Raw genomic sequence first — 21,962 nt, 5'->3', positions numbered from 1 at the left:
TCCTGGACCACTCAAACGACACGCTGTCAGGCCAGAGCCTATATGCGGCATGCTCCTGGACCACTCAAACGACACGCTGTCAGGCCAGAGCCTATATGCGGCATGCTCCTGGACCACTCAAACGACACGCTGTCAGGCCAGAGCCTATATGCGGCATGCTCCTGGACCACTCAAACGACACGCTGTCAGGCCAGAGCCTATATGCTGCATGTGCGGCACTCCGCCAGCAGGCCCCGGCTATTAAATAGTTCTAATGTGATCATGCCCAGTGTAAAATAAATAAAAAAATCCCCACAAATAATTGTCTTAATTTAATTACACTTCAAGGCATGTATCAACCCCATAGTTTACAATGAAAACAATTTGATTTCACACACGGCATACTTTGATAATAAACTTTAATTTCAAGTTATGATGGATGGTTGTGGTACATAGAAAACACACATTTCAGTATAAACATATGCATTCCAATGGAGTTTGACCAGCTATCTGTATGTTTGTGAGGACATCTGTCAGCCTGGCTTAACATCTATGACTTGCTTTAGGCAAAAGAAAACTATGTACAGTTCATACACATTCTGCTGGGGTGTGTATGGGAGAGAAGAGAACCAAGTTTATGCTTGGTCCCACAACAGTGTCTCTTGACAGAACATGACTTGCCAATTACTACATTTCGCACAGACGCTTGATTTGTCTCCTGCATTGAACCCATCCCAACTACTAACCACTTGAAACCCAGCATACCTCTAATGGGGGGAAAAAATCATTGACGACCTACAAGCTCACAATACACCGCAATGCATGACGAGTTTGTGGATCGGCTATTTCGACAGAGCAGACTCCGGTCAACTAAGTGCTAGTTTAATTAAGTACAGAGGGTTCAACAAGTGGTTGAGAACAGTGGGCAGCCATAGGCATCTCCAGCTCTAAGGCCAGTACCCAGGATACAATACCATGGGTACTGTACCCGGGTTAACGGGTCACTATGATGCATGCGTTTTTAGTATGGAAGAGACAAAGGCACCCAGAGCAAGGGAAACCCACATGAACATGGGGAGAACATGCCAATAGTCCACACAAATGGGTCCCAGGTCTGAAACAAGTGCTATTTGAGCCCAGGACCTTTCTGAAACAAGTGCTATTTGAGCCCAGGACCTTTCTGAAACAAGTGCTATTTGAGCCCAGGACCTTTCTGAAACAAGTGCTATTTGAGCCCAGGACCTTTCTGAAACAAGTGCTATTTGAGCCCAGGACCTTTCTGAAACAAGTGCTATTTGAATCCAGGACCTTTCTGAAATAGACAATATAATAACTTCCATAAATGAATAAGTAGCAAATACATGATTGGTTGTCAAGCAACACTTGTGTTAAAGGCTGTGCGACAAAGTATAAATTAGTCTTTAGCCTACTTCTGTCGATGTTCTGTCCAATTTGTTACTCCAGCTTAGTTCTGACGGAGGCCTCGCCTTTTGGTCATTACAGGTGTTGCAGTTTAGGTGAGATTTGCAACATCAAAGAAAAATGTGCACTTTGGAATTTGTAGAGATAATGTATTTTTCTTCTATTCGATCCCATCCCTTGGGACAAGAAGAGGGAAGCCTAATTTACACTTCAACACATGTTGGCGAAAATAAGGGAAGCGCAACAAGAATAAATTCTGCACAAACAGCCGTCGCTGTGCAAATCACATTTCAGTTGTGGTTCGTTTTGGTGGAAAGGTTGTGAAGTGCACAATAGTTTACTTGGGAGCAGTAGCCGTTTGTACAGACCTCCTTTATTCTTGTTACGCATCTTTTTAGTCCTGCACCTGCGTCTACATGGATGTGCATTCCTTTTGATTCGAACATAAGGGAAGCATCATGTTTTCCCACGGTGTACGATGAAGTGTAAACTAGGCTTGAGCCATAAGCGCGTGCATGAGTGCTAAAAGTGGATCACACCCAGTTGAGTTCAGTTCAGTGCATGAGAAGAGGATGTAGCCCAAAACACCACCACAGTCATCATTAGTACAGTAAGTGGAAATGTGTTAAAGTTGGGTCAATCCTCTGTCTCGGATATATATTTACTGTATATAGATATATATGGAGAGAGTTATATACAAACACCTGGGTAGATGATAAACAAGTCAAACCCACACCCACAAATAAACTTGATATGGTTTATTAGCGATATTCCCCCAAAAAATTAGATACCATTTATATGGGTTTGTTTGTTTGTATTTTTTTTTTTACCTTTTTACAAGAACCGTACAAGGACAGATTCACAAGGACAGGTTTCTAGAAAATGTTTAGCACGAGTGCACCGACCTGCTTGAATTATTATATATTTTTTTGTTTTCTTTCTTTCTTTTATTTTTTAAAGTTTTTTTAAAGTTTTTTTTTTTTAAGTTTTTTTTCCCAAACTTTTATTAAGTTCCTTATTAGCGGCCCGATTAAAGGCACTGCCACAACACAAGGAGGAAAGGGGGGGGGGGGGGTGGTACTGTCCATCACACACACGAGACAGTTTATTCTAAGTGCCTAGTTGGGAGGAGAGACGGGTTAGGGGCGTGTGGTGGTTGGGGGCTGCTATAGGTAAATCTCGTAGATATCGTCCAGCTCCTCGTGAAACAAGTCCCATTCGTCCTCGGAGTCGGTGGCGTCGTCGTCGGTGCCCGCGGCCAGCAGCATGAGAAGCATCTCGCTCAGCTCCAGGGTCACCATCTCCTCGTCCTCGTTGTCGAACGAGTCCGTGCTCTCCCGCTCGTCAAAGAGGTCCCACAGGGGCGTTCGCCTCGAGTTCTAAGTGGGGGGGGGGGGGGGAAAGGGGTTAAGGTCAAACCATGAAGCTGGTTCTTTACATTGTTGCTGTCTGGCAGAAGCTGGTTCTTTTAGTGCTCAATATTTGCAACTCTGGGTGTTTGGAAGTGTTTTTAGTAGAGAGCCTTGCGTCTTCAACTGGGGGAAAAAAACAGAAATGTGACTTTCTCACCTTGGTGATTTGTTTTCAATGAGAGGCGAGGTACAGTAGGGCTGCGCAGGCAATCAGACAGGCACAGTGACCTGCTCACAACCACTGTCCTTACAGAGAGTATAAAATGGACCTGGGCTAAGTGCAGTATTCCCCAGAGTTAACATGCTACCTGGCTCCTTCTGTTGGTTCCTGCCTGCCTCCGCTGGGGTTGTGCTTCCTCCAGGCGACCGTCGGGGAAGGCGTGCTTGTAGAAGCAGTTGGAGCCAAACGGGCAGCTTCCACGACCCTCGTCGAAATATCGGCACAATTTACTCCTGGGTAACATGGAGAAATGGGGGGTATTGTGAGTGAACATGTCCTTACTATACTTGGAGGACATAAAAACGGAATGAACTCGGAATGACAGGAACAGCAGTTTAAATTAATCAATTAACTTGCACTGCGTAATAAGTGGCCTTGACTCTAAAAATCCTTCTTAAGCATAAAAACCCCAATTTATCTTGTGAGGACCAGGAGAACAGTCCTCACGATATCAATTTGTCTAATTCTACTATACTTGTGAGGGAGGGACACACACACACACACACACCCCTTTGAAGTATCTGGACAAACGAATGTTAAGGACAAGACATGTGACATTGATCATGGGCACTGGAGTGACAGAAGGAGCTTCTCATCAACCAAATGGAAAAGCTAATTCACTCAAGTGCTCGTTTTAGACCGCACTTTTACTGTGAGTGCACTGAAAAAAAAAAGCTGCGCTGGCCAAGTATAGGAAACAAAATTCTAATTATTATCAATTTACCCCATGCCGTCCTTGTATTTCTGGATGAGTTTCTGCTTGTCCTCCTTGTCTTCCACCCAGTACTCACTCGGGATGACAAAGTTGGACGTGATTCGACACTCGGGGCAAGACCTGCGTTGAAGCAACGTTGGAAACAATTATTAATTGTTGGGAAAATCTTGCTGCTGCAACCCACATTGTGTCACGATACGCAGTTGAATGTAAAAACATACATATTGCTGTCTGTTCAAAACCTTTTTACACTATAGATACACTCATAGTCATGTACTAAGTCCGCTGCCCTGAGGTTGGTTACAGTTCAACCTCAAACGTGAAGTGTAAAAAGCCAACTACCAAGCCACGTTCGAGTTTCAACTAAACAATAACTTCCGCAGAAGGACTCACTTGATGATTTTGCTTTCGAACTGCTTGGCACTCCTCCACTTGCGGATGCACTTGAGACAGTAGCAGTGGTTGCAGTTGGAGAGGATTCCGAAGCGGCGCTCGCTGGGATTGGCCTTCTCGAACACCACCTCCATGCACACGCCACACATCATGTCCTTGCTGCGTTGGATGGCGAAGGAGATCTCCATGTCCTTTTCATGAGAGTCGATGCAAGCCTGCGGAGACAGAGCGCAAATCGCGTGAATGGGGGAATGCCGCCAGAAACCAGTCTATATTTAACTACATTAACTCTGGCGTCATTGGCAAAAATTGTCAAAATGCTTAACAATTATTAAAGATGAAAGTAGATCTACAAACTCACAATGTGTTACATTAGGCCACATTGGCCCTGGTGTCCTAATTTTGGGCACAATTACACAATTCTAGTGTAGTGTAACGAAATATGGAGAATTGGAGATAACAGGTTTCTGCTCGACAGCGATTATATAGAGTTCAAAATTAAATTACTAAGCTGACATATATACACTATATAATTATATATACACATTTTATGATTCCCGAACAAATCAAATAATGACGTACAGAGTACAGACGGTAGTGAATTATCTTTGGAGGATTCTTTATACTGAAATCTTGGACAAAATGCTTTGAGAGTGTATTGTGGTGGTCGAGGGTATTGCTTGCGTTCGATGCATTTCTCATGATGCGTACAGACAGAGCATTTCACAACATGGCATAGAGATGTAACTCGATGGTAGACAGACCACAAGAACCCTAGCGTATCTATTCCTAACAGGCAAATATTCGGAGAACACCAGTAAACAGACCCCTTGGGGACATCGGTCAATGAAGCATATAGGGTTTAAGTGATATTTATTTAAAATAAGTGTTAAATAGTTCCATATTCTGATAGTATTCATTGCTAGTGTTTGTTCAGTAACAGGAGTCTCCCTGTCTCTCCAGCTCTTTAGTAAACAGAAAATACAATTTCAGGTCAATCACGAGGGAGAACTCACACAGGATAGAGATGAAACAAGAAACGGTGCTTGGAAAACAGTACTACCTTGGTGTGCTCCGATCGCTGGTTGTTGTCGGTGGGGTGGAGCACCTGCAGGCCGCACATGTCGCAGACGTCGCCATGGAGGTACGCGCAGTTGAGGCCGTAGCGGCACTCGCCCACCGCGGCGTACGGACACAGCTGCTTCCGCAGCTCCTTGTCGTCGTCACCAGCCTGGTCCTTCTCCAGCTCTTCAATGAGCGGGACGACGGGCCCCTCCGCCGTCACAGGATCAGCTGCACGACACAAACCAATTATACCATCGTCTGATGAAGGGCCGCGAAACGTCATGTCCTCTCTGGTGTAAGGAGGAACCTTAATAAATACTTTTAAGCTTAATCCAGTGTGCGTGCAGACCTCATCTTTTTTCTATTATTAGACATCCTCTGACCAGCACCTGTTTAGTGAGTGGATGTGCGTGCTGCTCCATTGTATTTTTCACAAACCAATTATACGGCACAAGGGGATTTTTTTGTGGAACAGGGATTAAAGCAAAAAATAATATATATATATATATATCTCTCTCAAGTCACAACTGAATATGTTTGTTAGGCAAAGTGCCAATCTGCATGTATTGAAATAGTGTGAAAGGAGCCCCCCACACTCCGTTTACACAATATGTAAACTAATTATGATATTTTGGCTTTTTAAATTAAATTAAAAAGCCAACTTCCCACCTTCACTTCCCACCTTCAAATCCGCACTGAAAACCCACCTGTTCACAATCGCATTCCCAAGCTGATGTGTTTTTAAAACTTGTTATGCACTGTTTTATTGGTTTTATTCTTTTAATTGTTCCCCCCCCCCCTGGCCCCAACACATGTAAAGCGCCTTTGAGTAACAAGAAAGCGCTATATAAATCCCAGATATTATTATTATTATTATTATTATTATATGAGACCATTAGGAAGATGCTTATGAACATGTATTCTATTGCTAGTTTGACCTTATATAAGTTAAACTTAAATGTTCTCAAAATAGAGAGAAGTTTTTCCAAATTGATTTCAAGATTTTCACACTTTCCCCCCCCTGAAAATAGTTCAATACATCAGGCAATCAGTGGTCTAAGGTCATTGGTTCTCAAACTTTTTAAGCTGAGACGCAAAAAGGTACATTTGTCGTCTCCCTTATCAAACTTATCAAAAGCCCATAAAATTAGACACAGGCTCACCGTTTATGAAACACTGGTCGAGGGGTCTATGACCCAAAGGTCTACCATGTCCATGATGGGTTGCATGGGTCTCTAATGGCAAGTGTAAATAACAAGAACAGCGGGTCACGATGCCTGCATACAGCCAGCTCATCCACTCTCCTCAGGGCCTACCACACAGCGACACACACCTGTTTACTGATTCACTGTAGGGGCCTTCTGGCCAAGGCTCAAAATACAGTCACACACACACACACAGTGCCAAAACAAAACACACTACGCTGCCCCCTCACACACAGCACGCCTCTGAGCCAGCCTCTGCCAGCTTTTGCCAGAGAAACATGGCCAGGTCTAGGAAAAGAAATGCCCAAAAGCAGAAACCTGCAGTTTTATTACTTGAAGCCTAAAATACATAAAAATGTTCAAATTGAAATATTTGAACAGAGTATTTTCTGATGGGGGTCCGGGGCCGTGGTCCATGCCTTTGACATGAACATTTTTGAGAACCTCTGGCTTAACCCATTTTGACCTGAGATCAGATTTTAGAAAATGTCTTCTACAGTACTGTACATCCTGACAGTTTTCTGAGTCGTTCTTCGATTTTTCAAAAATAGCTGCTATTTTTTAATAGCTAATGCATAAAAGACAGAATTTGATTATAATAAGCAGACATGGCAACACAGCTCTGAGCAGATGAAAAAAAGAATAAGAGAAAAATAAGTAGTTTTTCTCATCAGACACAAGAGGGCAATCAATCCTCAAGAGGCCTAATAATCCTGACCCCACATGAACTCGTTATTGTCTCCACCAGACCGAAGACATGGGGAGAGAGTATGTTTTGCACGTTTGTCAGTCTGTCCATTACCAGCAAAAAAATCATGAACGCAGCGTGCAATTTACGTGAAATCTTTCACGCACGATCCTACTAGGCTGAGGAATACATCCCACCCTTTTCACATTGGCCTGTTATAGCGCCACTAACAGATGGATTTTTGCAAAAGACATTTTTGGAACAAAATACCTCAAATCATCCAATTGCCATCAAAGACCCTTTCCACATTGGCCTATTATAGCGCCACCAGGAGACCACAACCTGATCTTTATTGCCAACCGCTGATTCGGTCTGACTTATTAGCCAGGCTAAGGTGGCACTAGGTGCCGGATTGAAAGGTATAACACTGTATAGGTTGTAGTTGTACCAGGTCTATATGGGTTCAAGTGTGTAAAGGGTGTAAATAATATTGTATTAATAAAGTGTTAAATAGTTCTATATTCAGAATAGTAATCATTGCTATTAAGTGTTTGTTCAGTAAGTACCGTGGTTCTTCCCGTCTCTACAGCCCTTTACTAATACTTTCTTCAGGTCAAGAAAAATTAGAAAACAAAAGTGGAACACTACCTAATTGAAGCTGATGAATGGGTTCTCTCCCCTGACTGAATGACATTTCTCTCCTGCCTGTTTCAGTCAGTCACAGGGAGAACACGGTTAGGTCCCGAATACACTCTGCAGAATGAGCTTGCAATCACTCCCCCGGGCAAATCAGTGTCACAGCGAATGAGAGCATATTACAGCCAGGTGGCGAGGGGTGGGTCGCTTGACATGAACTTCGCCCCTGCCCACAACAAAAACAATCTTGCCATTTAGTCCCGCATGGTTAGTAGGCTACCGCAATATTACTGTCCAGTCCTGTATAAGCCTGCAATAATTCCATTGAGATGCAAAACGGAATGAGAGAGAGTGGGCGAGCAAGCATGTGTGAAGGGAGGCTGCACTGAGAGAAATAGTTGCACACGGAACACACACACGAGTGAGAGAGAGAGGGGGTGGGGTCGTGGGAGAGAGTCAGTCACTCCGTTCCGCTGTAGGCTACCCATTAGGGTCTCTGCAGTGGCTCAGGGGTAGAGTGCCTGGATGGTAACCGTAAGGTTGCTAGTTCAAACCCGGGCTCCCCCAGAGTTACTGTCGAAGTGTCCTTGAGCAAGACACTGAACCCCTAATTGCTCCCGATGTGCTAGTTGGTGCCTTGCATGGTTTCCGCTGCCATCGGTGTATGAATGGGTGAATGTAATGCACAATCTCTGTAAAGCGCCTTGGATAAACATACTATCAGAAGTATATGTAGAGCTTTCACTTTTTACACAAAACATTTTGGTTTCAATTGCGTCCTCACGTTTGTCTTCCATGTTTGCGTTTACACAATGTTCGTGTTTGCACTCCAGTTTCTTACGCAAACACAAAAAAAAGAACCTAGTCGTAGGTGGTGGCGTTTTTACACAAACCCTCAAAGCTGGACCAAAAAAAAAACAACAAAAACAACAACCCCCAAAACAGTACCATTAACCTCTTCCATAGTTATGGACAAGCGCCGCTGGTTCACTCACCCCGTCCGCAGTAGGGCTGCCCTGGCACAAACTCTGCAGCGTTGACCCAGTCCACTGCCCCTAAGCCACGGGGGGGCGTCTCCGCAGAAGCGCCTGGTGGACCACTGGGCATGGGCTGTGAGGCGCTGGCGAGCGGGAGGCGGGCGGATGGCAGCGGCGGCGTGACCACGTGCGAGTCGTCCTGCTTCGCCGGTTCAGAGTGTTCAAACCTGTGGCGAGGGAGCTCAAGTTTAGGGGCGCGAGGAACTAATTGTCATAAGAATAAAACATAATTGATAAAATATTTTTTACCCATTTTCTTTTTTAATTGCATCTACCAAAGACAGGTCCCACGGTCAAGCCCAGGGGCCAATCGTGGCACGAGGGCAGATTTTACATGGTCCGCGTCTTCCTTCCTAAGATATAGTATTCATAGCCTGCCGGTATAGTCATGTGAAGTTCATACATACAAGTGTTTAGAAATTAAGCTTGGGCTGATAGGCTCATTCTTAGTAGAATTTGCAAGGATTCCTAGTAGTTTACTAGTTTGTTTCACACCTGCAATGCAGTGCATGGATGGGAAGAAATAAAAAGGTTGAGGAAGGATGAACCTTTTTTCACAGGTGAGTGACATTTGGCTACACCACCAACAAAAGATATTGCATTGCTATTTTCAAATATGCACCTCTGCTCTCCTTAAGCAAGACACTAAACCCCTAGCCTGGCCCAGCCAGCGTGCTTTCTGGTCTAGAGGTAGGGTAGTGCATGGAGCTTGCACTGGATAATATTAGCTCACCGATCTGATAAATATATAAAAAGAACATAACCAATGAATGTGTTGTTAACTTGTTTGCAATTGCAGCAGATGTTGTACAGTCGGCAAATGACACCTATTTTTATCCTGGGTATGTGTAAGGGTCACCAGAGTCTTGTCTTTACTTGGAGAAAACATGAAAACTAGAACGGCTCCTTAAGGCCTATTCATAGTCTGGATTTTCGGTGGTAAGGTGACCACCGCTCCGGTGGTGAGCTGACCACCGGAGCTGAAATAACGTTGAGCGGTGGTGAGTAAAAACAGAGAGAAGGGCTGGAGCGGTGGCGGTGGTTTGCTCTTCACCGCGGCTCGTGACGTCATGTTGTAGTTCGGTGGTCACCCCACCACCGTAAATCCAGACTATGTATGAGCCTTTAGTCTTTAACCCATTCTGACCTGAGATCAGATTCTATAAATGTCTTCTACTCATTGGTGGACTGTGGTGGGCTTCAGTTTAGAAACCTGCCTACCAATGACATCATTAATGGGGATTCCCATTCCAAATAGAAAATAGTGCCTTTCACTTCCTGGAAGATTAGTATGCTGAAATAGAAGCTATTGCTCCTGCAGTAATACAAATACAAAAAAGGGTTTAGCATTTATTTATTTAACGATTAAATCCTATAAACTTCACTGACTTGGGTAATGAATTTATTTTGTATTGACCAGGGTTCTGTATATGACACCTCATTTTCTCCCTCAACCAAATCTCTTTGACAAAAATAGCCGATCTACAAGCTCATAACGCAATGCATTGTAGACCGGCTATTTTATCGTATTATTATGACATGACGCTAGGGTTCATATGGTTAAATAAACGGTTTGACTGGAAGCCAGGAGCTATGCCCTGGTCTAACCATAAGCCAACAAGATAAGGCCTGGCGTGCCAGGCAGCCTGTTGCACTGTGATGTAAAGTATTTTATGTTTTGATAAATGTAAGCCCATTATCTTTCTGGACAAGGCCAATGTAAACAAAGTGCGTAGTCGTACCGGCCGTAGCCTATATGCGTGAGTAATGTTTCTTTGCATGCATAGCAGCTGTGGAGGGGGAAAGAACTATGAAAACAATGCCTTTGACTGTCGTCAGTAGGTCATAAATATTGATAACCCTGTGACGTGGGTTTCCATATGTCTGAAGGAAGTAGTGGCTCGCTGAGCTAATCTCTCATGCGTGACTGGGACTTCTTTCAGAAACCATAGAGCCTCACTGTTTCATTGCTAGTTTCCAGAAGAGCAAACAGAATATTTGCGTTACATTACAGTAAAGAAAGGACAGTGGGTTAGAAACAGGAATGCAGGGAGAAGGGAATGGGTGACATGTTTTGTATATTTGTATAGAAGGTAGAGAAGGGAGGTGTCAGGCGATCCAGATCCTGGCCTCATGGAATCCAGGATGTTGTGATCATATGATTAAGCGCACCAACTGTTAAGATCCCAGAAAAACATCTGATCCCTATCTTACTAATAATATAATGTTTTAACATTGCAGACTTTGAATCATCCATGAAAATGAAAACTGAAGAGGTAATGAAACCACTTCTAAAGAGAAAGACAGCGTTTTACATTATGCCCAAATGTACACATACAAATGGGAGTATGCCTAGATCCCACACTACATTTCTATGAAATGCCAGTAACGTTGCAGTTATCTCAGTTTATCAAGGCGGCAGTTACTTTGTGTGCCTCTTGTGCTTGAAACTCCATGCTATTCAGAACAGTCAGTGGTTATCTAAGAAACACGTTGAGATCAGAATATGACCGTAATCAGACTTTGGGGCCATAACAAGAACATTCCTGCCCTTTCCCGATACAATAATTGCAGACGCCATCATGCAGGCCCGTTTGAACTCCTTTCTCTGGCATGTTTATTAACTAGTTTCAACCTAGCATGAAGTGGCATCCCTATTTTGGGCATGTCATTATAAGTGGACATTTTCAAAGAATACAAAATAGCACAAGCTCACAACACATCACAGGCTTGTAGGTAGCTTATTTTCACTGTTCGACACACAGTCAAGTATGTAGGGCATAAGTGGTTCATTTAATTTCATTACAGCACAGTCACCCTCTAGCAGATGACTGCCGTTCCAGTTAGCGTGGCCTAACTAGGAAAAACAACACAACTCCACGCCGCCACTATACAGTATTGACTCATGCTCATTGACTGCCAAGCATACATGATGGCCAAATCAATGGCTGTCCTTCTGTTTCCGCTGCAGAGAGCTGTGCGGCTGCTGGGTTCTACTGGGAAGGAACCCAATGTTCAACTGGTGTGACTCTTTGACTAAACAAGGGGGCTAAATGGAAATGAAATGTAATGTGTGTGTGTGTGTGTGGGGGGGTGGGGGGTGTGTTAGTGGTTCGCATAAATAAAAGAGGAGCAGCACGCTGCAGTAGAATGGCGGAGTGAACCGGGTGAACCCGCCGGCAGCAGCGGTGAAGAGGGAAGTGGGTGGGATGGGGGGGGGGGGGGGGGGGGGATGGGAACAGGAGCGAAACGCACAGAGGGTTATGCAATTGCCATGCAGTCAGTGTGCTGCTCCATCGGGCCTGGGGGCTGCGGGAGAAGAGGATGAAGAAACCAACAGAGAGAGGCTGAGACTGAGACGGACGGGAGAGTCAGCCCCATGACAATAGCAACGGCCCAGCGGAATTCATCCATAATGGAGCCCCCACCGTGGGGCCCATTCTCTGGGGGTCTTAATAGAGGCTGCGGAGCCCCCCAAGGGGTCACAGAAATAATGAGGACACCCTCCTCATTGCATCTCCATCATATGGATGAAGGAATGCTACTTATCAACATGAAAACAACAACCCATGGCAACTATGGACCAAAGGTAATAGGCCAACCGTAGGAACTCATTATTCAGGATGGAAGTTATCAAACATTCAAATAACAAAAGGAAATTCTTTGCTCTGTTAAGCTAGCAGCTTTGAGCTGCTGTGGTAACTATGGGGATGCTCCTGAACGCAGACATATGAGGCAGACAGTGTCTGCCCTGGCTGTCTGTGCCTGTCTGGTTACAAACTCAAGGTCTACAATTCACCAGGGAGCTACACTGGCTTACACTTGGACTAAGCATGTTCATTTCACAAACAGTTACAATATTTGGGGGGCAATTTGAACAAGTCTTGTGAAAGTGTCTTTAACATACAATGTTAATATTTGACGCTGAATAATTTAATGAGCATGAATTTAATATTAATGCTCATTTACAAAAAGAAAAGAAAAAAGATTTACGGAAAGTGCAAATCAGCGAAGTCAAGAAATTCTAATGCTGCTGCAGCAACATTAAACAGCTTCGATGTAGAACAAAGACTGCATCATTAGTACGATACTGAAGGCAATGAATACAAACACATCAATGCAAATTTCAATAGAGTTCCAACACAGTAATGGGGCCGGGCTTGTTGTATAACAAGGATGGTGTTTAGGCGGGTCATGGATGTTGCTCTCTGGTGGCTGGGCATATTGACTTCCAACAACATGTTGACATTATAAAACAGTATTCTCGGGTGTCAGGTCCGCTAAAAGGAGCAGCAATGCCTGGCCCTGAACAATTTAGTTAGAAGACCTGCTATAAAAGCTGCTGTCAAACCGTTTTTTAGAACGTGACCCAAAAGAGAAATGTTATGTTTCCCTGGGACCTAAACTAGTGAAAATAGTTTGGTCTAGCTTGTAGATGGGCTATTTTCACTACTTCTTAAACATTTGTTTTAATTTTTTTTGGAATGTCCCTTTCTTTGATTTCTTCATGAAATTACTGAAGGAAAGAAAATGTAATTAGTTTGATTTATTTTTTTAATCAATTTGTTTTTAATCATGATAGACTATTCTGGGAATGTTTTTTGAAAATGTTTTGAAATAACATTAAAAACAAAATGTAGGAAACCAAAAATAAAGGGTCCCATAAAAATGTGTCCGTGACCCATTTGGGTCAGTGTTTGGAAAACACTGATATAGTGTATAATGTAGCCTGGCTCCAGCCCTGAATCGCTACAGTTAAAAAAGTATTTCCTGGCGAGTGAAACGAAATGAAAATTCAGACTGTTTCAGGCTATGTATAATGTGGACAAAGCAATACAATTGAGCAGAAGTACCTGCACCGGTCCCCGAACACACAGTTTCCTTTCTGAAAGAATTTGCAAATCATGGCGGCAGGTTTGCTGCTGGCGAGATCATGGGAATATTGACAGTTATCCCCTTCTTTGCAAAGCCCGTGCATGAAGTACCTGCAAAATAGAGAAATAATTGTGTTGACAACCAGATGCCACTCACACTATGCAGGTGTAGCTAAGTTCGTAACTTGTTCAAATGTAACAAATATACAGTATATATTCATTTTATGTCAATTATCCTAAATTGCAAGTAAAAAAAAAAGACACTCAGAAATCAAGGTAAAATTTATGTGGCTCACTGCTATGTGGAATAACAGTCATAAAATGTCAACAAATCTTTTCAAATGGGAGTTTGCAGATATAGGCATGTTTGAGGAGGTTATCCCACACTATTAAGAATGAATGTGGCTGGTGGGAAGTGGGAATTCTTTAACTTGACAACAACACGAACTTGACCCTTGACCATTGTTTTAATGACCACTCCTAAATCAAGTTGGTTCCTGGTTGTGTTATGTCCATTGGTGTAAAATAAGCACGTAATAGCCTACTTTACTTACTCCAATTTTCAATACTTTTACTTCTACTCCATTAGGCCTACATGCTAGTCGCTAGATCTCAGAGGCAAATATTGTACTTTTATTCCAATACAGCAGTACAATTATTTGAAAACTTAAGTTAGTACTAGTGAGAGATTTGCAGATTTTCAGACCTATTCCTGTATACATTTCGACCATTTTAAAATAGCCGACGAGCTCAGCTTGCAGATATTTGCCATTTTTTAAATATGTTTATACACGATTTGAAAAGTTGTGTGGAATGCGACATTCTGCAATTTCTGCATATTGCATAATGGTGTACTTGTACTTTATACTTTTGGTACTTTAAGTATATTTTGACACCAACACTTTTGTACTCTTACTCAAAGTACATGTTTTGAATTGATTTCTGCATTGCAGCATTGGTACTTTTAATAACATACACAGAGCCCGCATTTACCATCATGACCAACGGGCTGGCTGGCTGGCTGGCTGGTGGTAGGAATCATCACAACAACAAAACAACAGCTGAGCGGCTCGGCAAAACGAAACGAACGACAGACAGTGACAGACACACCGCGGACGTCGTGTGAAACGCCGTCGTTTTGTATTTACCTGCAGGTTACGTGGTTGGTCCAGCCTCCGGTCGCCGTGGTGGTTGTTGTTGTCGTGGTGGTGGTGGCTGAAGCCGCCGTATAAGACAACACCGCTGCCGCTGCCGCTGCTGCTGCTGCCTCCGCCATTGCTGTTTATATGTTGAAGACGCTCAGCTCAGACAGCCAGCCAGCCAGCCAGCCAGCAGCAACACAGCAAAGCCGGATCTTCCGGAAAGGAGAAGACCGACACACGCACGCACGCACACACACACACACACACACACACACACACACACACACACACACACACACACACACACACACACACACACACACACACACACACACACACACACACACACACACACACACACACACACACACACACACACACACACACACACGCGCACAAGCACACTTCTGGGATTTACAAGGCGATATGAAGGAAGGAAACGACAACCCGAAGCTGAGCTTGAGGTGCGCGCATGCACACACACACACACACACACACACATACACACACACACACACACACACACACACACACACACACACACACACACACACACACACACACACACGTGTTGTCAAATAGAAACTGGAAGCAAATGCCTCTAACAATGCATCACATTTTAGACATGAACACTTTGGTACTTTCACTCAAATACATTTTGAATACGGGACTTAGCCTACTTGTAACAGACATATATAACATGTTCTCACAAAATGTCTCAAAAAGAGTCTCTTAAATGCGCATGTGCTGTTACCTCAAGAGGGGGGTCATGTCCTCTCCTCGGATTTTCCTCCTTGAACAACCCCGAGTGCAAACCGCCACATGAACCATTGGGGGGCGCAATTGTCACTGTCAATTGATACTGAGACATGTGATTTGTTAATATGGATTGTTTAATTCCTCTGTGTGAAAAGCAGGGGTGGGTGTAGTGGGGATTGTTTTGGTCATCTCAGCCAAGTTGTCACATCCCACCCCGTGGGATCCCACAGCAGGTTTGATTGATTGATTGATTGAAATATTTATTAACAGTTTGCAGAATTACAGTATATTTCAAGCACAACTCAATACAAAGACTGTTAACTGTGAGTGGACAACCCAATAAAGCATTACACTTGTTTACAAGAGGGTCCTTGTTCAATTCATCAAAACATTTAGAGACGTACAAATAAACATGAACAGGAATTCATCATAAGGAGGTAAAAAGGGAAAATAAACATATACAGTGAGGGGAAAAAGGGGTGGGGGGGTTCCCCTTGTATTAAGGCAATGGTCCTCTGGGGTCCGGGGACTCCCAGAGCTTGAATGGGGGGGTCCCCTCCCCTGGCACTAAATGTTTTCAGATGGGGTCTGTGGCCTATATTAATTTGGGGGTCATTGACATGACAACGTTTGAGAACCACTGACTAAGGAACATCAAGGCTTGTTCAACCTATAGCCTCGCGTTGCGATACTAATATAGCCTACCACTATGCATAATGCATTAGAAGGCAGATGAAGTCTGGCTGTGCCAGCAGCCAGACTAGAATCTAATGATCTAATGATCATTAGATTAATCTGTCTGAATCCCCTTTCTCACATCATTCACTTCACTTCACATGTTAATGCACTTCACATGTGAAGTGAATGACAGAAATGTTCACTGACCCTTGCGCTCATGTGGGGTAGTCTGATGTCACCAGCATTTTAACTGCTCAACAAAAAGTAGGACGCCAATAAATACCTCCTATATCCCCCTATTATATTATATACCCCCAGGTGAAAATCTGTAAGCCTATTTCACCTCATGTTTTGGTAGATATTTTTTTTATGTCGTAACACTAACAGTAATAAATATGTAATAATGCACTCTGTGGAAATGGTATTGGTAGACTAGGATTAGATTAGGAACCTGTTTGTTATAGCAATATGATTCTTTTAACATATTCCAGGACGCTGCGATTGATCCCATCCTGGGATGCCATAGCTCGGAACTCCGGAATGTTGGGATACGCTGTAATTCACCCTTTGTCAAGTCCCGCCCCTGGTTCTGCCCATCTTCGCACCCATTGGTTGCTGTTTGGTGGTTGGACAAAAATCCTCTCTCTCCAACCACTACCATTGAAATAACAGGTTTTTCAGTTGCTTCATATTGATATTCTGTGCATTAAATTCTTATTTTAAACTTTGTGTCAGTAAAAAGGAACATCACAGGTGCAGCATGATGACTGGGCATATCATATTTGTTTTTAGTTTTTTTTCTTCCAAAAATGATGTTTTAGCAAATTCAACATAAACTAGGCGGAACCAGGGCGGAACAAGGCAGAAGAGCCTGCTGGTTAGTCAGTCAGGGACCAATCAGGTCAGGCTGACAAAGGGTGGCTAGTTGTCATGCAATCCATATGCAACCGATTTCTTGCACTGATGCAAGATACTCCATCCCAATGGGAACTATAGGCTTGTCTTCAACACCACACAACATATTGTAGGCCTACTTGTTCACTCCACAGTTCATAGTAGAATGTTCTCATTTTCTTGATTCCAATTCCGAAACAAAATATTACAGCTTAAACCATCCATTTATGTTGTTGTTAAGCCGTTTTTAGTTTATAATAATAGCAGTAGGCCTAAATTCCATTTGTCAAAGGAGACAGACGGTAGGAAGAGAAGTTCTTTGGTGAGACTGTCAGAGGTTGTGTGCGTGCGTGCGTGCGTGCGTGCGCGTGCGTGCGTGTGTGATACAATGAGAGAGAGAGAGAGAAACTGGGAGAGACCACAGAGCATTCTGTCATATTACTGTACATATGTACTTATGTAGAAGTGTTGTGTGTGGAGGAGGTGTTTGCATTCACATGGTTTAGCTTCCCTCATTAGCTATGATCAGACAGTGGCACTGCACAGTATGCTGTGCCACTACCTACAGTTAGCAGCTTTTTTGAGGGGCTATAAAATTCCCAGCTTTGTGTGTTTGTGTGAACACAAACATTGGCTGACGATTACCCCATAGCGATGATTTGATTGGCTGAGCAAAGTACATATTGAAGATAAAAGTGAGGGCAGAAAAGTGAACAGGGATTAACAGTGATATAAAGACATATATTGACCGAATCGTTATAGGCATATACAATACAAGAAAATCATCAATGTTCCCCCTTCATGGGTAGAAGAGAGACAACCTGGTCACATATTGTGGTCCAAAATATATTGCTGGTTCTTAAACATTTTCATGTGAAGGACCTAATTCCTAATACATATTGATATAATGTATTAGGCCATAGATCCCCATTTGAAAAGTTTCTGTGCCACTGACCCCATAAGAGAAGAATATGTTTGTTGGAGAGAGAGAAACCTCTGATCTGAATAGATCACAATGTATTTTATACATTATCTCAATGGACTAACTTCTAGCCAGTAAACAAAAAATAATAGTGACAGTTATACTTTCAATCAGGCACCCATATTTTGGGCATGCCCACTATAGACACACTATGCTGTTGTGAGCTTGTAGGTTGTCTATATTTGTTTGACTTTTTTGGATGAATTATAATTAAAGGGTTAAATTGGTTCAACTGTTCCTCATTTTGCTAGGGATCCTCTGGAACCCCGTCAAGGACCCCTGCCCTGGGGGTCCTGGGACCCTATGTTGGGAATCAATGGCTTTGACCACCACAGCGAGATAAATATAATGAGAGCAAATAAATATTCAATGCAACAACCAACAACATCACAACCATCAGCATATGGAAGGAGAACGTTAGTTCATGGGCAGCGGTGGCCGAACGGTTTGCGGAGCGGCCTTGATATCGGAAGGTCGCTAGTTCGTATCCCCGGACCGGCACATTAAAATTACCACCGCTGAAGTGCCCTTGAGCAAGGCATTGAACCCCTACCATGAAATGTTCTATGAGCAGGGCCTGGCTGTAAACAAGTTCTTGAGCTTAGTCCAGTTACCCTGGGTAAACATAGTAACTTTGCTTTGCTTTGCTTAGTTATGATGCAGTTGTATGCCGCTACTTGGTGATACTGATAATATAAGGTAATTGTGTTGTCATATGCCATCCATATGTCATTAGTACGTTTACAGGCATTAAATAAGTGTGTTAACCACTTAAGCTGTATATGTTATGACGATTAGCAAAAATAGATGATATACAAGCTGAAGCTATAGATGCACTATATTATAAAATTGTGGAAATTTGGACAATATAAGGAAAGAATTTAAGCGTTTTGGTGAGTTTGGGGAAATTTTCACCCTAATGACATTTCCAAAATAGGGAGGCCATGTTGAAAGTGTTAACTTAGATGTAATATTGTATTTGTATGTAGGTCCCCACTGTGCTTTTTATTGTTACATCTTGTGTTGTGTCCATAATGTACAATTATTTTGTTCTACTACAATAACAAGAATTGTACTGTGTTTGCCTTGCCTGTGAGATGAACCATTCTAATTGTAAACCGGATAAGTGGTTGAAGATGGATGGATGGATCACACTTACATGTAGGCCTATGTAAAAGCTTCTGTGTGTGTGTGTGTGTGTGTGTGTGTGTGTGCGTGCGTCACTGCGTGCGTCACTGCATGCTTGTGTGCGTGCATGCATGCATGCGTTGCGTGCGTGCGTGCGTGCGTGCGTGCGTGCGTGCGTGCGTGCGTGCGTGCGTGCGTGCGTGTCCCTGCATCTTGTATGTGTGAATTCATGACATTGAAAAGTTTTCTCAGTTTTTTGGAAATTACTGTTGGGAACCCCAACAAAACCCTTCAAAACCCAAACATGTTCCAATGAAGTTGTCTCAACTATAACAACCAAGACCCATCTCTCGTTTAAGGCTTGCAAATAGTACAGTGGAAATGTACACAGAGGAAAGTATGTTGCTTGGATCCCAAGTATCAATATCCAGTAAACATTCAAGCTCCTACATAATATAGGATTATTGGGGAAAGTAAAGCAAATAGCAATATCTTTTGAAATGTAGCCAGGTGCTCCTTCCCCAATCGCAGCCATTCTCTCCAGCTCTTAGACAGTTTCAATGGTTGTTTGAATTTGTAATACGGCTCATTTTGTCATGGCCTGTGTTTTGGTGGATGACACCAAAACATTGTTTGAAGTATTGTTCGTACTCTCATCGCCTCCGCTATACACACACACATCCTGTGTTCTGGATCGGTCTCCTTGGTGATGACACATCTGTGTTTTCCATGTGCAAACGAAGCACACAGTAAACATTAATATATCCCCTTGCCTCGACTGCTTGCGTTCACACAGAGAGACTGTAAGCACGTGAATCTACAGATAAGGATGTCATCACATGGTGAGACTATCTTCCCTTGTGCAGCCAACTAATCTAGCTGAGTGGTGCCTCTCCCCACAAATGTGAGAGAACCCAGCAGTGGTGGACGAAGATCTATTTTACTTAAGTAAAAGGAGGAATGGCACAATGTAGGCATTATCCTTGCCTGTATTTGATTTTTTTTTTTTAATAAAAGTACAAATGTATTGGCATAAAAATTCAATTAAAACCAAAGTAGAAGTATTCATTATGGTCCATTTCGCCACTTTTTGGGGGCAAAATCTTGTCTAAATGTTTCAAATATAGCCAATCTACAAGCTCACAACATGTCACAATGCAATGAAGAATAAAATAGCCCATAAGTGGTTCATGGTTTTGTAAAGTAACTAATAACTAAAGAGTAAAAAAGTACAATATTTGTCTCTGAGATGTAGTTGAGTAGAAGTATAAAGTATAGAAAATGGAAATACTTAGGTAAAGTAAAATAAAATAAAGAATTGTACTTACAGTACAGTACTTACGTTAATGTACTTTGTTACTTTCCACCAGTGGCAGAGGTCGAGCATAGCTAAAGACAAGGAAGAAAGGAATGGAAAAAGAGTGTGAGGTACATGTGTAGGTGTACAATGACTAACCACCAATATGCCATGCAAAATAAATGTCTCTAGGTTACAAAGCCAAGGGATAAGAAGCTCTTTTTAAAAGTGAGACAGAGGTGTATTCATTTATTTGAACTTACAAAGCTGCTATTTGTGTAATGAATGTTGCTGCTATTGTTATCAAAAGTTCTCATGGTATCCGGGTTGTATGGGGAACAGAAAAATGACTTTAATTAAATTGAAACTACTCTACTTTAAATGAATGCCTAAAATGATTCAGTGCATCATGAAATGTCTCATTTCACCACAATTTGATTCAGGTACATACATTACATTATTTGTGAGGATGAGCTGGTTTCCTTATCAAGGCAAAGATGAAGATGGGTTAAACCCAAACTGGTGATTTTAAATGAGGAAAGATTTATGTTCAGTTGAAACCAATTGTATATAGGGTTATTATTAGGGTTATTACGTAAATAATTAATTAAAAAAAGGTGTTCAACAGAATAGAGGTGCTGGTATAAGGTGTATAGCAGTAATTAATCATTAATTCAAGTCACATTGCTTGGAATTGCAGACTGCCTCCATTGAAGATGATCTTCCATGGAAATGTAATTTTTGTTTTGTCTCACTGACAAAATTTGTTGCTTTGACGCACTGATTGTCATGCCGTGATAAGGCTGTGCTGGGGTCAGATCCAAAACGCTGCAGCCTTATCACGCACTGATTGTCATGCCGTGATAAGGCTGTGCTGGGGTCAGATCCAAAACGCTGCAGGGCGTCATCATTCCTGACTTCTGAATGATGGCTTGTTAATTTGGCTGCACGGATTCCACTTAATTCAACATCACCTGCAACACCAGCAGCCACTAAAGTATATGGCTTTATTTGCCAATTTCGCTCTGGGCTACAAAAACATAACAACATAATTATCATGCGTTACGTTTATCCCCGGATGGATAATCAATTGGGAAACATTGCATTGTCATCACACTCTGCAACACAGACACATAGGAATGTTGGACATTATTGAAACACGTCATTACAGGACACTTTGAGGCAGGTTATGATGGGGGCGGGGAGCAGGGATGGACATATATATATGTGTGTGGTCTTAAAGCTGGAGACTCTATTCACTGGAATTCAAAGTTGCCATCAAAGCCACAATGGAAGGGCAGGTTTCCCGCTTGAAATATCTGTTCATTCTTCACATAGCCTGTCTGCAAGCAGTGTGTGCACAGTCGGGTATGGGGCCCAGGGTGGCTTGGCAGAGACTTGATGGAGCCGGCAGCTTGAACAGTCCTCGCGTGGCC

General features: G+C 42.8%; 1 protein-coding gene across 2 annotated transcripts; it reads right to left on the bottom strand.

Moving 5' to 3' along the window:
* Positions 1-392: 392 nt before the first annotated feature.
* mkrn1 (makorin, ring finger protein, 1) lies at positions 393-15,045 on the bottom strand. Of its 2 annotated transcripts, XR_014568808.1 has the most exons (9): positions 14,795-15,045; positions 13,626-13,757; positions 8,731-8,939; positions 5,205-5,434; positions 4,142-4,356; positions 3,758-3,868; positions 3,122-3,266; positions 1,255-2,780; positions 393-1,122 (listed from the first exon to the last, which is right to left on the bottom strand). XR_014568808.1 is itself a non-coding variant. In XM_083757925.1 (8 exons), the coding sequence occupies exons 1-8, from the start codon at positions 14,920-14,922 to the stop codon at positions 2,568-2,570; spliced, it is 1,383 nt and encodes a 460-aa protein (XP_083614051.1). In that variant the 5' UTR covers positions 14,923-15,045; the 3' UTR covers positions 393-2,567. The 2 variants fall into 2 exon arrangements, 1 of the variants encoding a protein (XP_083614051.1); XM_083757925.1 differs by having other exon boundaries at positions 393-2,780.
* Positions 15,046-21,962: the final 6,917 nt, after the last annotated feature.

This window comes from Protomyctophum parallelum, assembly GCF_964188405.1.
Source record: "Protomyctophum parallelum genome assembly, chromosome: 22".
Taxonomy (NCBI): Eukaryota; Metazoa; Chordata; class Actinopteri; order Myctophiformes; family Myctophidae; genus Protomyctophum; species Protomyctophum parallelum.
Note: the sequence above shows the minus strand (reverse complement) of the source record. Positions and strands in the feature narration are given on the sequence as shown.

Bases quoted from the DNA above. Each gene is read 5' to 3' on its own strand.
- mkrn1 (XM_083757925.1), bottom strand. From the start codon at position 14,922: ATGGCGGAGGCAGCAGCAGCAGCGGCAGCGGCAGCGGTGTTGTCTTAT. The intron at 13,758-14,794 runs GTAAATACAAAA...TCTATTTTGCAG, and splicing joins ACCAACCACGTAACCTGCAG to GTACTTCATGCACGGGCTTT. The intron at 2,781-3,121 runs GTAGCATGTTAA...CCCCCCACTTAG, and splicing joins GAACCAACAGAAGGAGCCAG to AACTCGAGGCGAACGCCCCT.